At 44.3% G+C, this 13,888-nt stretch overlaps 1 protein-coding gene across 1 annotated transcript; it reads left to right on the top strand.

The window, feature by feature from the left end:
- The first annotated feature begins 225 nt into the window (after positions 1-225).
- On the top strand, positions 226-7,336 carry slc39a7 (solute carrier family 39 member 7). The gene is given in 9 exon segments (XM_046859847.1): positions 226-378; positions 1,497-1,871; positions 1,874-2,124; positions 2,593-2,761; positions 3,012-3,080; positions 3,158-3,280; positions 3,356-3,478; positions 3,788-3,984; positions 5,149-7,336. Coding segments are annotated over 8 exon segments (1,557 nt in total). The 5' UTR covers positions 226-378; positions 1,497-1,501; the 3' UTR covers positions 5,404-7,336.
- The last annotated feature ends 6,552 nt before the right edge of the window (positions 7,337-13,888 follow it).

Genomic DNA, 13,888 nt, shown 5'->3' with positions numbered 1-13,888 from the left:
GGGTTTGGACATGTGCAGAGGAGGACATGGGGTGTAGTGAAGTGTGGTGAGGGAAGACATTCAGGTAGTTGGTGTGAAAGAAGCAGATGTAGAAGGACAGGGGGGTATGGAGACGGATGATCCACTGTGGCGCCCCCTATTGGAGGAAGCCGAAAGAAGAAGAGGAAGAAGTTTTATTCCCACAGCGCCGCCATATTGTGTCGCTCTGAAGTCACGCGAGAGTCACTGAGTCAATCTCGCGAGATTTGGGGGCCGGACTGAGCGCCACGTCGGTTAGACAGGAAAGGAGACAGAGAGCATCAGATGACTTGCAGCCTGCAAGCAGATAAAAATACAGAAATATAAAGTTGTCCAGGGCGCTAACACGCTCCACAGCCGGTGAGTAGATCATATAACATTATATCTTATTATACAGCAGAAAAACCCGGAGTTTATCGCCTGTGTTATGTAACACGATGCTAGCATGCTAACAGGCTAATTATCTGCACTGGTTTCCTCCTGTTTACTCCATAACAGTGTTTATAACTAAAGTCATGTGTTTTATACTTATTTAATGCATATATACTGTAAAAACACAGATTTCCCTTTTCATAGACACTCCAGTGAAGCCTGAAGAAATGAATGAATGAAGAAAGAAAGGAATTTAAATATTACAGAGGAAGAACAAAGGCTGTGTTCCAAATAGCTTACACTACATTACTACATTAAGACCCTTCATAGGGGTGTTTATTCACTCCAGTGCAGTGTAGAGTCTCCAGCAGGGAGGTATTGAGGACTCAGGGTCCTGATTTGTTTGTTTTGATTGATTTGCTCAAAATAAAGTGTAGGATGTGTTTATTACAGGTTCCTGCTCTTCACTAATCAGGTAGAAAATGATAAATCTGTGTGTTATTTATTTATAGTGGGGTTGATCATGTGTACCGGGGACTAACGAGAACCAGGAATCTGTTTACTCCTGGTACTTCGTTTGGTTCAGTGTCTGGTTGAGGCGTGTTTTCCTCCAGTGCTGTTGTTAATTACATTTCTATTTTCTGCCATTTGGCATCCAAAGCAAAAGCCAGAAGTTGCAGAAGAACTGATTCTGTGTGAAGAAGAGAGTTCTCAGATCCATTTGATTCTTTTTAACATTTCCACAGCAGAATAGATCCACCTGATTGCTCTCTTCAGCCTCCTCATTCTCCTCATTTTGTGAGATTTATAAAATGTCCCACGACTGAAAATGATTTTCAAAAGATCGACTCTGTGTCAGGGTTCTGCAGACTTATTTATCTACTGCGCTGGAAAGACGGATCTGATCGGTTCCCTCAGAGAGAAAAGTCAGTTGATGTTGATGAAGTGTAAACGTGTTCTTATGTACTCGATGTTGCATCACGGTGATCACGTGTAAACGCAGGCTTAGTTAAATGCAGCAGTGTTTACACAGAGTTACGCCAGGCGTACGTGCACATCCTGGTCACGGGTTGTAAAGTGAACTGTGTGTTTTTCTTTCCCTCCAGGTGAGATGAGGGCCCTTGTTGTTTCTGTGCTGCTGCTGATGTTCGGTTTGACAGCGTGGTCATGTGAACATGGACACCATCACGGCCATCACCACGGGCACCATCACCACGGCCATCACCATGGGCACCATCACCACGGGCACCATCATGACCATCACCAGGAGGACCAACACGGTGATGTGAAGATGTTTCACGGCGCGAGTAAATGGAGCGCCGAAGCAAATCTGCCTGCTGAGGAGGAGGAGCTTCACCATGGGCACGCCCATTACGAGTTGCATCATGAACATGACTATGCAGCTGATGATGGAGATGGCCATGCCCATGCCCACGATCACGGACATGCCCACGATCACGGACACGCCCACGATCACGGACACGCCACGATCACGGACACGCTCACGATCACGGACATGCTCACGATCACGCCCACGATCACGGACACGCCCACGATCACGGACACGCTCACGATCACGGACACGCTCACGATCACGGACATGCCCACGATCACACCCACGATCACGGACACGCCCACGATCATGGACATGCTCACGGACACGGCCACGCCTACAGTCCTGGCATGCACGAGTTTCAGGCTGGGAGTCGGGACACTGTAGAGTTATGGATGCAGGTAATCATATTTCACAAGTAATCACTCACACTGGAGACTCCTTCCAGATATGTTTTAATAAGTTCCTCGTTATAGAAAACCTTATAAAAGAATACACAAATGTTTCTATGTTAGAAACTATCTAAAACCGCACGCCTGTCAGAGCTCCTGACCAATCAAATTTCAGTAAAAATGATTGAGAAGATGCCTTGAGTCAAAGGGCTGTGTGTCGCAGTAAGGAAGATCAGCCACCAGGGGTCAGCAGAGGTGCAGCTTCAACATTGTACATAAGGACGCGAGATATTTACCTTAAACTGTTTCACGGTTTATCTAATGAAAGGTTTTTATCTTTTTTTTTTTTTTTTTTTTTTATGGAATAAACTGTGATTTTGTTGAAGTTTTAAACCCCCCCTCCCCCTTTTATTTTTTTCCTTGACATCATCATCATCCGCTCACACGAAGTCATCAGTGTACCCCGTTTTCTCGTAGGCGGTGGGAGCGACGTTGCTGATCAGCGCCGCACCCTTCCTCATCCTCTTCCTCATCCCGGTGCAGTCAAACTCGGATCAGCACCAGAACCTGCTGAAGATTCTGCTGAGCTTTGCTTCAGGGGGGCTGCTTGGGGACGCATTCCTGCACCTCATCCCTCACGCACTGGGTGAGTATACACACACACACACACACACACACACACACACACACACACACGTGTTACACCTTCACATTCCTAATTTTAACCCGACTTGGATGTATAAAATATGGTGTTGAGATTGGATCAGTACATGATTTAGTCTCTACATGTCAAAATGTAGCGTTTTGAAGATTGTGGTTCCATTAAAAGTGTTAATATTATAAGCTATGATCAATAACGATCGATGGAAATCCTTCTTTTCTTTCTGCCGATCCAGCTCCTCATTCTCACCATGGCAACGAGGACCAATCAGACAACGCCGAGGAGTCACACGGTCATTCTCACGGTACGCTGGTCTCCAAGTACGAAAGAAATAAAAGAGAAACAATGTTAAGGAGCTCAAGAACGTGTGTGTGTTTTCAGGTGTAGCACATGATCACATGATGTCAGTGGGTCTGTGGGTTCTCGGAGGCATCATGGCGTTCCTGGTGGTGGAGAAGTTTGTGCGTTTGCTGAAAGGAGGACATTCCCACTCTCACTCCCACGGTAAGACTCTCAGGATCGGGATCTTCACCTAGATTTCTGTTCCATCTCCAGAACGTTTTGTTTGTATCCTCACAGCTGCTCCCAAATGCAAGGACAGCGATGGGGAGGAGGAGAAGGAGGAGAAGAAGAAGAAGGAAGGAGTGAAGAAAGACCAAAAAAAGGACAAGGAGGTGAAGAAAGCGAAAGAGGACAGCTCGGGTAAGTGGCGTTGTTTTTCTGCATTGTGATTGGTCGAAAGCAGTCAGTAAATTCTTTATAGCAGCAGGTTTTTTCTCATGGTTACGGTTTCTATAGCAACGGTTTGTTCATGTGGAACAGGGAGTGCTGTACTAGAGGATAGTTTAATGTCTCTTTGATGGCTGGAGTGTTTTATATCTACAATATTGTCAGTGAAGACAGGAAGTAGCTTTGCTTGGAATAAGAGTGAATAACAGCATATTTGATGACCTCATCATGTTCTCGCTTTTATTATATTCTGACACGTCTCCCCCTCCCCCGTCTCTGTAGATATTAAAGTATCAGGGTATCTGAACCTGGCTGCTGATTTCACCCACAACTTCACCGACGGTCTGGCCATCGGCGCCTCTTTCCTGGTGGGTCCCGCCGTCGGCGTGGTAACCACCATCACCATCCTCCTGCACGAGGTGCCACATGAGATCGGGGACTTCGCCATCCTCGTCCAATCAGGATGCACCAAGAAGAAGGTGCGCTTATTCAGTGTTCTGATTGGTCGACTGAAGAGGTCATGGTCTTAGAAGTGTGTGTGTGTGTGTGTGTGTGTGTGTGTGAGAGAGACATATTTACAACTATCTGTGTGAGATAGTTACATTTATCACACTTACACTAAAGTTCACGTCCATGATCACACTTAAAAAAAAGAAACCAAAAATATAATATTTAAAAATGTATTTAATTATAAATGTATATTTACTCTATATTTCCAAAAGTATTGGGACAGCTGAACTTTCCTTCTATGTGTTTTTTCTTCAAATTGTTACCACAATGCTGGAGGCACTCAACTGTCTTTGGGTGCGGTAAAATAAAACTTTTGCTTCACTTGAACTTGGAAACTCAAACCTGTTCCAGCATGTTCCTGTTGAAGATCTGGTTTACATGCTTTTGAGAGGAAGGTCTTGAGAACTTTAATAAAACCTTGTGTCTAATGAACACAAATGTTCACAAACACACTCCAAAATCTAGTGGAACATCTTCCCAGAAGAGTGGAGGGAATTATAAGAGTAAATTGGGACTAAATGTGGAATGTGATGCTCAAAAGTCACACACGTACTTATGACCAGGTGTCTGCAAACTTTTGCCAATATAGTGTATGTATGTATGTATGTGTTAGAGGTCGACCGATTAATTGGGCAGATTTTTAAGAGAATCAGCATCAGTCGATTGTGCTGCAAATAAGGCAGATTATTATGCAGGCGAATCTGTCTCAACAAACTGTGCGTGTACGTTCTAAACATAACTCTCCCCTACCAGCAGGTGGCAGTAGTCTGTATTCAGCACCCAGAGAGGGAACAGAACGAGCTAGAACTGTGAATATCTGAAGTGTTTACACCAGAAATCATGGTACTAACGGACCTGCTAACAAGTGCACTGACTGGAGAGTCTTGTAGTAGATTTAGATTTAATTAGATGAAGGTAAAAAAGAGAAAAAATTCCCAAAAAAATCTGCATCAAATATCAGCCATATGCTGATCGATTTCTAAATATCGCCACCGGCAAAAGTAAAACCCACATCGGTTGACCTCTAGTATGTTTATACGGTTTTGTACCTGTTTCTCCACTTAAATTTTGACGTCATTATATTCCATGCCTGTATGTTGGTCACGTGACCTCTTGCATCGTATTTTCTTTAGGCCATGTGCCTCCAGCTCCTCACGGCCATCGGAGCACTAGCCGGCACCGCCTGCTCCCTATTGGCCGAGGGAGTGGGTGCGGCCGCCACCGCCTGGATCCTTCCCTTCACAGCTGGCGGCTTCGTCTACATCGCCACGGTGACGGTGCTGCCGGAGCTGCTGAGCGGGCGTGCGAGTTTGGGTCAGTCGGTGCTGGAGGTCGTAGCCATGCTGTTCGGCGTGGGGATGATGGTGATCATCGCCGAGTACGAGTGAGACGCCGAGAGAGAGACAGACGCAGGTCTTCAGAGACTCAGGGGACGATAAACAGAAAACGAGACGTGTAAATGTGTGATTGTGATTAACAGACGAGTGTGTGTGAGGGGGGTAAGAGTGTGTGTTGGGGGGTGGTGGTGGTGTAAGAGTTTGTAACTGAGTGTACGATTGAGTGAGGAAGCGATTGAGAGTCTGGGGCCTTTGTAATAGAAGTGCACTAAAAAGAAAAAAAAATCCAAAGTCCATTTGACGTCACGTGCTGACCGGATCCATACCACTGCACATCTTAACTTCCTTCTGAACAAGAGGCCCATTTCCTGTCAGCTCAGATCACACACACACACACATTTACACTTCCTTATTTTCTTTTTATTAATACCTAACCAATGCACAATTACAGTTGAAAGAATTGAAAGTAATGATTTTTGTTTGTTTTTGACACGGCGTGATTCTGTGCTGCTCTCTGGAAGGTGGAACGTCTCGCTGGCTCGTATCAAACCTGCATCTCCATATTCGTGCCCTAGATAGGGGTAAAATGCGCACTGCCAATTCTGTAGAAGTGTACTGCACTTTTTCCTTGTTTTTGTTCCTCCCAAAAGCAGGTCTTTTTTTATTTTGTTTCTGGAGTTTTAATATTTTTTTTTTACCTTGGATATGATAGCTACAAAACCCCAGAAAGCAGGTTTTAGTTGTTTAGTTAGAATCCTGTACGTAAGCTAGTTTTCAGTTACGCAGGAAACGAGCGAGTGTATGAGCGTCGTGCTGTAGCGCTTCTCCTGATTTTCCACGTCATTGACTCCCACTGTAGCAAAAAGACGAGGAAAGAATATCAACCTACCAAACCGAATAGCAGGCGGCCCGATCCCGAACGAGCAAAGGGGTTTCACGCTAGAAGAAATTTCTTCTCCGACCTGCTGTGACGGTGACGTCTCGTGTAAAAAAGCAGCGTGTCTTTTGCCATTGATTTTATAATGTTTTAAAGCCGAGTTTTAGGAAACGGGATGAGGGTGAGACCCAGTGCTAATTCCTCCATCTTGGATTTTCTGAAGAGGTCACGCCATAACACGTCGATCTGTGCTGTTGCTCTGACATGTGTAGCCTCTCATCACGTGGTAAATTAGCGTATCAGAGCCATCTAGCTCACTAATATGGATATTGGTCACATCCTCCATTGCGAGGTTTTCTGGAAAGTTTGGTACGAGCCAGTAGATGCAGTACGGCCTAGCGCACATGTAATAGTGACGATGTAGCATCAGGGTTTAGCGTGACCATGACTTGAGAATTACACTTATGTTTTTTCCCCAATTTTGAGAGCTAGACTGCTTCAGAGACACAGTAATCTCTTGGCGTTTTCTTCTTCATTTTAGCCATTTTGATGTTACTTGCTCTGTTTGTTAAAGTTCTTTGCAGTTACTGAACTCTGTTGTTTTTTGGCGTCTGTACCGAGAATCAGTTCTAAAATGTTTAACGTCCAACACGCACTACATGGTTATCGGGGAGACTTAAATATTGGCACCCTACCGCACCGTTTCAGGGCGTATTATCGCGCTGTCATGTCGATTCGTGTCTAAGCCATTATCTCGGTCCATGAAACTGTCACAAATACTGTATTCCATTACACTACCTTAGCGAACTGACCTTTAGCTAACTGAGCTAGCATGTTCCATATGCTACCAGTCACGTCACGAAACGTTGGCTAGCTTACTGACGACGTCTCCTAGATAATATAGTGGTGCCTTTTTATAACTGTTGCAATAGAAATGTTAGACCTGATGATCGCCTCAATGCCTACATGCAGTCTAGTGTCTGATTTCTTTTTCTACTTTGCTCGTTTTTCGTTGTGTCTAACTGTAGTTTCATTCTGTCACAAATGTCTCCAAATCATTCCCTCCATGTTTATTTTTTTATTGCTCTATAAAGTGGATGAAGATCACGTGGCTCGTTTGATGTCTTGTATGTGCACTACATGGTTCAGCTTCGAGATTATATTGATATAAACACAAACACCGAGAGAAATGGCGAGAGGAGTTCAAGAGCATGTTTGTAAGTATGCAATAAAAACAAGACATTTTATAAGAAATTCAATGTGTGAGGGTCCCTGGTGGTCTAGTGGTTAGGATGCGGGGCTCTCACCGCTGCGGCCCGGGTTTGATCCCCGGTCAGGGAACTGACCCCAGCCACTCCTAGTGCTGGTCCCAAGCCCGGATAAATGGGGAGGTTGCGTTAGGAAGGGCCTCCAGCGTAAAAACGTGCCAAATCAAACGTGGCTGATCTGCTGTGGCGACCCCCTAATGGAAGAAGCCGAAAGAAAGTTATAAAGTGGGTATGTGTGCATTAGGAAAGAAAGGTGCTTTATACTCGTCACATACTTTACCGCACAGTGAAATTATATCTTTGCATATCCCAGTGACGTTAGGAAGCCATGATAAACTACCCCTGGAGCACAGGGAGTTAGGTGCCTTGCTCATAGCCCCATAGCATGGAAGCTTGGTGATACTGGGGCCTAAACCCAACACATTCTGATCCATAACTCGGCGCCTTAACCACTGAGCTGGAACCTCCCCAAGTGACTTGGGTTGTTTGCAGTGTTATAAAGAGCCCAAAGGACAAATCTATTTATCGATTATTTTCCAGGCTCATCCAGTTTTGCTTGTAGAAGGTCTCTGGTATCATGTGTAGTTAATTTCTAATTGACTACAACACAGACAAGAACTATACCAACCACTGATCAATGGAAGTGTTCAATGGAACTTTTAGAGCAGCCAGCAGCTTTACCAGCTGTCAATCTCAGCATGCCACACATCAACTGCAAGGAACTCTGCAAGTTCCCCACTGCTTTTTGGAACTTGGTCGTTTCTTTCTTATTTGAGGTTCCTGCATCACACCATTTCATATATCTTTAAAAAAAGACTTACTCAAGAGTTACTCCTACTTCCTAGGAAAGGGTGGCCAATCCCCCTGAAACTGATCACCTGTCAGAGGTCCATTCAACTCCCTCTCCTACTTCTCACCTCCCCGTGTCTGTGTTTCCTTCCTTACAGGTGGGTAACTCTGACAGATGCGAGGCTTTGAATACTGCACACCGGGTGAAGGTGAAGTGTGTGTACAAGGATATCAACAAATATCCACTAGTGGCCATCACAGTTCGAGTTAAGCAGTGTGGGATATGTGCTGCATTGGCTGGGGGGGTGGTGCCAGAGCTGTCAACATGCGCTCTGTGTCAGACAGACACTGGGACAGTGGAGTGATCCACCCACCCCTCTCTGTGGGGAATTCCCCTTAGGGATTTCCCACTGGATCAAAGACAAAATGAAACACTCTCACACACCTTTGCACAAGTGAGAGTAATCGATGGTCAGCAAGTCCAGCCAGACGTTGATTCTTTCTCATTATTAAAGACAAGCTTTATTGAGTGACGCAGTACACTTACACAAAAGAGGAGACGATCCAGTTGTTGGCCCCGAAGAGCTGCAGGGAGCTCTTGTTCCACGAAATTCGTTCAAGAGGATGCAAAGAACTAGGATAAGTGGTTCGAGCCCCTATTATTCGCAGTATGAGAGGTCCCACAAGCCTCCATGGAGTTTTTCCCATTTTAGTTATTATATAGCTGGAAGCCACACAGGGTGCAAGATGTCATCCACAATAATTGGGAGGATGGATCTTTCGCATCAGGAGATAAATTACTCATGTTACTACCCATGTCAAGCTGTACATTACTTGCAAAGTCGCAAGGACCCTATGAGGTTACACGGCCAGTTGGAGATGTCGAGTATGAGGCTGGTCACACAGATAAAGGCGACACACTGCAGGTGTACCACCTCAGAGAGCTGGTAGCCTCTGTCTCTAGCTGTGTTGGTGGGAGAAGCTGGGACAGAAGGTAAGTCAAAGAATTGCAGCCCAATTTACCCTGGCCAACTGTGGAGACCACCTCTCACCATCACAGAGAGCACAGGTTACAAAATTGCAGAAAAGGTTTTCGGGCATGTTTTCGCCTCTATCTGGATCCCACTAAAAACAGAGCACCAGATCCAGGTCCAGTGGACAGAATCATGGCAGCAGACTGGGGACGATTTCCTCTCATGTCGGAGATGGAGTGGGCTGCAGGCCGGAGGGTCTCTGGCTTGAGTAGGAGGGTGGGGCTCTGTGGATATGGGGGCATGGCAGAGTGCTGGTTTGTGAATAGAGGTCAGAGCAGGGAGAAACAGGAGGTGAGAATCACACACCTGTTGGGGAACTGACTAATCTGTGTTCTCTTTTTTCCAGTGAGTGGTGAAGAGCATGAAAGGAGAGAGAGAGAGAGAGAGAGAGAGAGAGAGAGAAGCCATGTTAGTGAAAATAGCATCTTGTAAAGAATTGCTGTTAAAATGATTCTCAGCTAGGAAAGGTGGACTCTCATTTTTAATATATGGTGATATTATTTCAATGGACAATGAAATAATAATTCCAGTGTTCAAATGTGTGAACATTTGCTGGTGTGTGAGGTTCATCTAAATACTAAATAATATCAGATACAGCCTATAGTTTACACCATGTGACTTTATCTATAAATGAAGTGTCAAATAAAGTGTTTTGATGTTTCTCCATTTATTTGTTCCTAATCTGAAGGTGCAACGTGTTGGTCTGTGTACTACAATGGACTTATTCAGTAATGATGTGTTGTGTGAGACTCTGAAGTCAGATTTACACAAATGTTTTGCCTTTAATTTGAGCTTGACCAATAAATTGGCTGGAACACCAGTTCTCCATCTGTGTGTGAATGCCATATTGTGTCTGTTTACCTTACACCTGGTCCCACGGTGAAGCCGTCCATGTCTCTACTCCCTCCGTCCCCTCTGCACTTGTCTCAGGGATCGTCCATGCTGCCCTGCCTGCTGTCTTGCTACTCTCCACAGGGGGCGGTGAAGACTAAAGGATCCAAGATAGAGTTTAACATCGAGCTGCTTCTGATCTACACACTGCTGATGTTTCTGTATTTCCTCTCGTCACTGTGCTGTTGCTCTTCCTGTAGATTCTGCTGAAATAAAGCTGAGTTTTGGACGTTGTGTTTCTTTTATTGGAGTTAATGGTGATGATCAGTGTGATGAGAGAGTGGGATTAGCTGCAGATTCAGTGTGTGTGTTTCAGTGCTTCACTGAGTTTCACTGAAGGAAGTTGAACATCTGGTGAAGTTTCTGCTCTATTCTTGGAGAAATGGAACTCGATCAGACGTTTTAATGCAAATCTCACTTACACCTCACTACTCCTTCAGTTCACTTCAGAGGAAGGATTCATATTTTCACATCACATTCATAAAAGATTTTATATATATATTTTTAAATCCTTTAAATTTCCTGATCAAATAAAAAGTCACCACCAGGATGTAACTACGGAAATTGCTAAGAGCTTCATATAATATTTACTGCAGTGATTGCTATGTTTTAGCTGCAACAAGCTATTGAACTCTATCTGATGCAATGAGGAGCTTCTTATTTCTTACACAGTCATGTGGGAAGACACATCCCATGGTCATGATAAAGATGTCATTCTGTTTTAAAAGTTTCCGACCACGTATCATTAGGTCTCATAGAAAAAGGTTTCAATTTGCTTGGCATCATAAAGATTGACTTTGGAGAAATGAAAAAAAAAGTCTGTGGTCTGATGAGTCCAGATTTTCCCTGTACCAGAGTGAAGGGTACATCAAGGCAAGAAAAGAGGCAGAGAAAGTGAAGCACCCATTATTCCCAGTGCCTACTGTAGAATCCTGTGGGGGAAGTGTTATGATATAGGGTTGCTACAGTAAGTCAGGTGTAAGTTCAGCAGTTTTATGGGTTTAAAAATGAAGTAAACTGAAGTATACTGTATACAAGTATACTGAATGACCATATTTTTCATCAATAGGTTTATTGTCTTCCCTGATTGCATAAGCATTTTCTAAGATGACAATGGCAGGATTCAACCAGTTAAAAAAAATGGTTCAGGGACCATCAGACATCATTTTCACACATAGTCCTGACCAGCAGGCCATTATGCACTTTACTTTCAACACACTACAACACTCTCAATCATGCCAGTGGTGGGCCATAAGGATCAGCAATTCCTTCTCTGCAGGCCTACACACTGACACCCACCAGGGTGGGACACAACCCGTTGAACCCGGGAAGGAGAGGACCCGAAATGAATCGAGTATCCCCTCTCTATTGTGTGCAGGGCCCACCGAGATACATCTGGCAGGCCTTCCCAAGCTGCCAGGAAATCTCTTAGGGAAACCAGCCTCTCGAGACTGGTCTCTGACCCTCCCAGAGCGGCTGGAGCAGTGCCCTGCAGCAGTTGGAGCCTCCTGAGAGGCAGCGGGTCTTCTCCATCCACAGCGATCTCTCGGGCGGAAATGGAGGGAGACACCCGCTAAGCCTTGAAGAGCGCTCTCTGGGAGCTGAGCAGAGCGTGCGCATAGCAATGCGGCTACAGCACGGACAATCAAGAGCTGACTGAGCATGCTCCACTTCCAAGCAAACAACACACAGCTCATGTGTGTCTCCCCCTGTAAAGAAACTGGGGCAAGGAGGGACACACGTGAAAGTTTTGCTTGCTTTTTGCCATTGCTTGCACAGATTGACACACAAAGTGCTTACCTGAACAAACAGTAGCTAATGTCGCTACCATCGATCACCCACTTTGTAGCTTCCTGGTTTACAAGACGTCCCCCGCCAATGGCGTCGCGACTTGTCTATTGGCCAGATTTCACAAAGATTCAGAGCGTGGACAACGCGAAGCGTTCCCAAAGCGTTTCGACGCAGCTCGAGTTCCTGAAAGGGAATTGGCCAGTCATGAACCCAGCAGAGAATGTTGAGGAGCTCTGTCACCTATTGAGAATGAAGCACTACAGCAGCCTATGCCAAATCAGCAGCTTTTGGGTCATTTCTCTAAGACCTGGCTATTTCTCTCAGCCACAGAGCCCTGCTGGTAAGATCTTCCAGCAGCTCATGGATCGGCTTCCATCTACCAAGGCACCTGCACCGACTCAGGCTCCTGTCCTTCCAGCCATCGCTTCCCCATGTGAGCAGGAGCTCCAGCTCATACTGCCCCATTGCTTCTCTGGAGTGCCATATGCCTACAGTTTGTTCCTTACCCAGTGCTCTCTCAGTCTTGTGCTACAACTGTATTCTTTACTAACCAACTGGGTGAGAATTGCTTACATCGTATCCTATATTGATGGCAGTGAGACCAAAGAGCAGAACGATAATGCTGGCAAGGCCGGACGCAGGAGCAATGTAGCAGATAGTCAAAGCGAGAAGAGCAAGAGAAGAGAAAATTGATTTGGTTACAGATACATTTTACGCTTACAAGGCCATTTTCAAGGCAGACTTTAAAAAAAGCTGGACATTGTGAAGAAAGGTCACTTAAAACAGTTCAATACATATGTTAAATTGTTTTAGCATATGTACAAATTCTACTGAAAAAGGAACTAGTGTTTCCGTTGATACAAAGCATACCAAGTCAGTGGTTGCTGTATGATTTTGATGTTTTGCTGTACGTTCTTTTATTCTTCTGTGTTCTATCTTGTTCTTGTTCTGTTTGCTGATCAACTGAAATTTGCTGATATTTTTTTTAAGTTTGACTTTGACAGCCAATTTGGATTTCTGAAATGTTTTGATGAAACAACCCAAAACCTACATATCCACATCATTATATTATTATCTATCATGTCTACACCGTATCTATTATTAAGCAGATGTCTCTCATCTGCTTTGCTAAAACAGTATAACAGTGAAAGCTAAAAGCATGTGTACAAATAAATTCACCCAGAGATATCATATATAAAGAAAACAGCAGTGGGCCTACGACAGATTCTTGTGGAACACCAAACTTTACCTTAGTAAGTGTAGAGAACTTACAATTTACATCAACAAACTAATAACAATCAGTCACCTATGACCAACAGGAGAGAATGGGAAGTGGTAGCTCAGTGGATAAGAGGTTGGACATCTGATTGGAAGGTCATGGTTGAAATCCCAGCGCAACCAAGCTGATTGAAATAATTGCAAGTTGCTCTGGATAAGGACATCTGCCAAATGCCATAAATGTAAAAACGAGAGCTATTCTTTAATTCCAACATTTTCTTGTCTGGCAAGGAAAATATTACAAACAATTGTCACAGCTACAGCTCTGGTCAGGGGCATGTAGCAGGTCATTTACAATTTTAATTGTCTCTGTGCTATGATAAGGCCTAAATCCTGACTGATACATTTCAGGAAAGTTATTCCTATGTAGATATGAGCATAACTGCTATGCTATAACATTTATCAATATACAGATAATTGCTAGTTTTAAAAATGTAGGCGTATAACCGATGCTAAGGGAAGAATTGATTCTTTAGTCAGATTGTTATTGGTAAGGATATGCTGATTGAATGGCAGCTGTTTCTGTATATGACCTGGCAATATCATATGTAACTGTCATAACCAGCAGGGGGCAGCCCATTTGTCACCTTAAAATTATATAAGTTACA

This window comes from Silurus meridionalis, chromosome 10 (genome assembly GCF_014805685.1).
Source record: "Silurus meridionalis isolate SWU-2019-XX chromosome 10, ASM1480568v1, whole genome shotgun sequence".
Classification (NCBI taxonomy): Eukaryota; Metazoa; Chordata; class Actinopteri; order Siluriformes; family Siluridae; genus Silurus; species Silurus meridionalis.
This window is presented reverse-complemented; position numbering and strand designations above follow the sequence as displayed.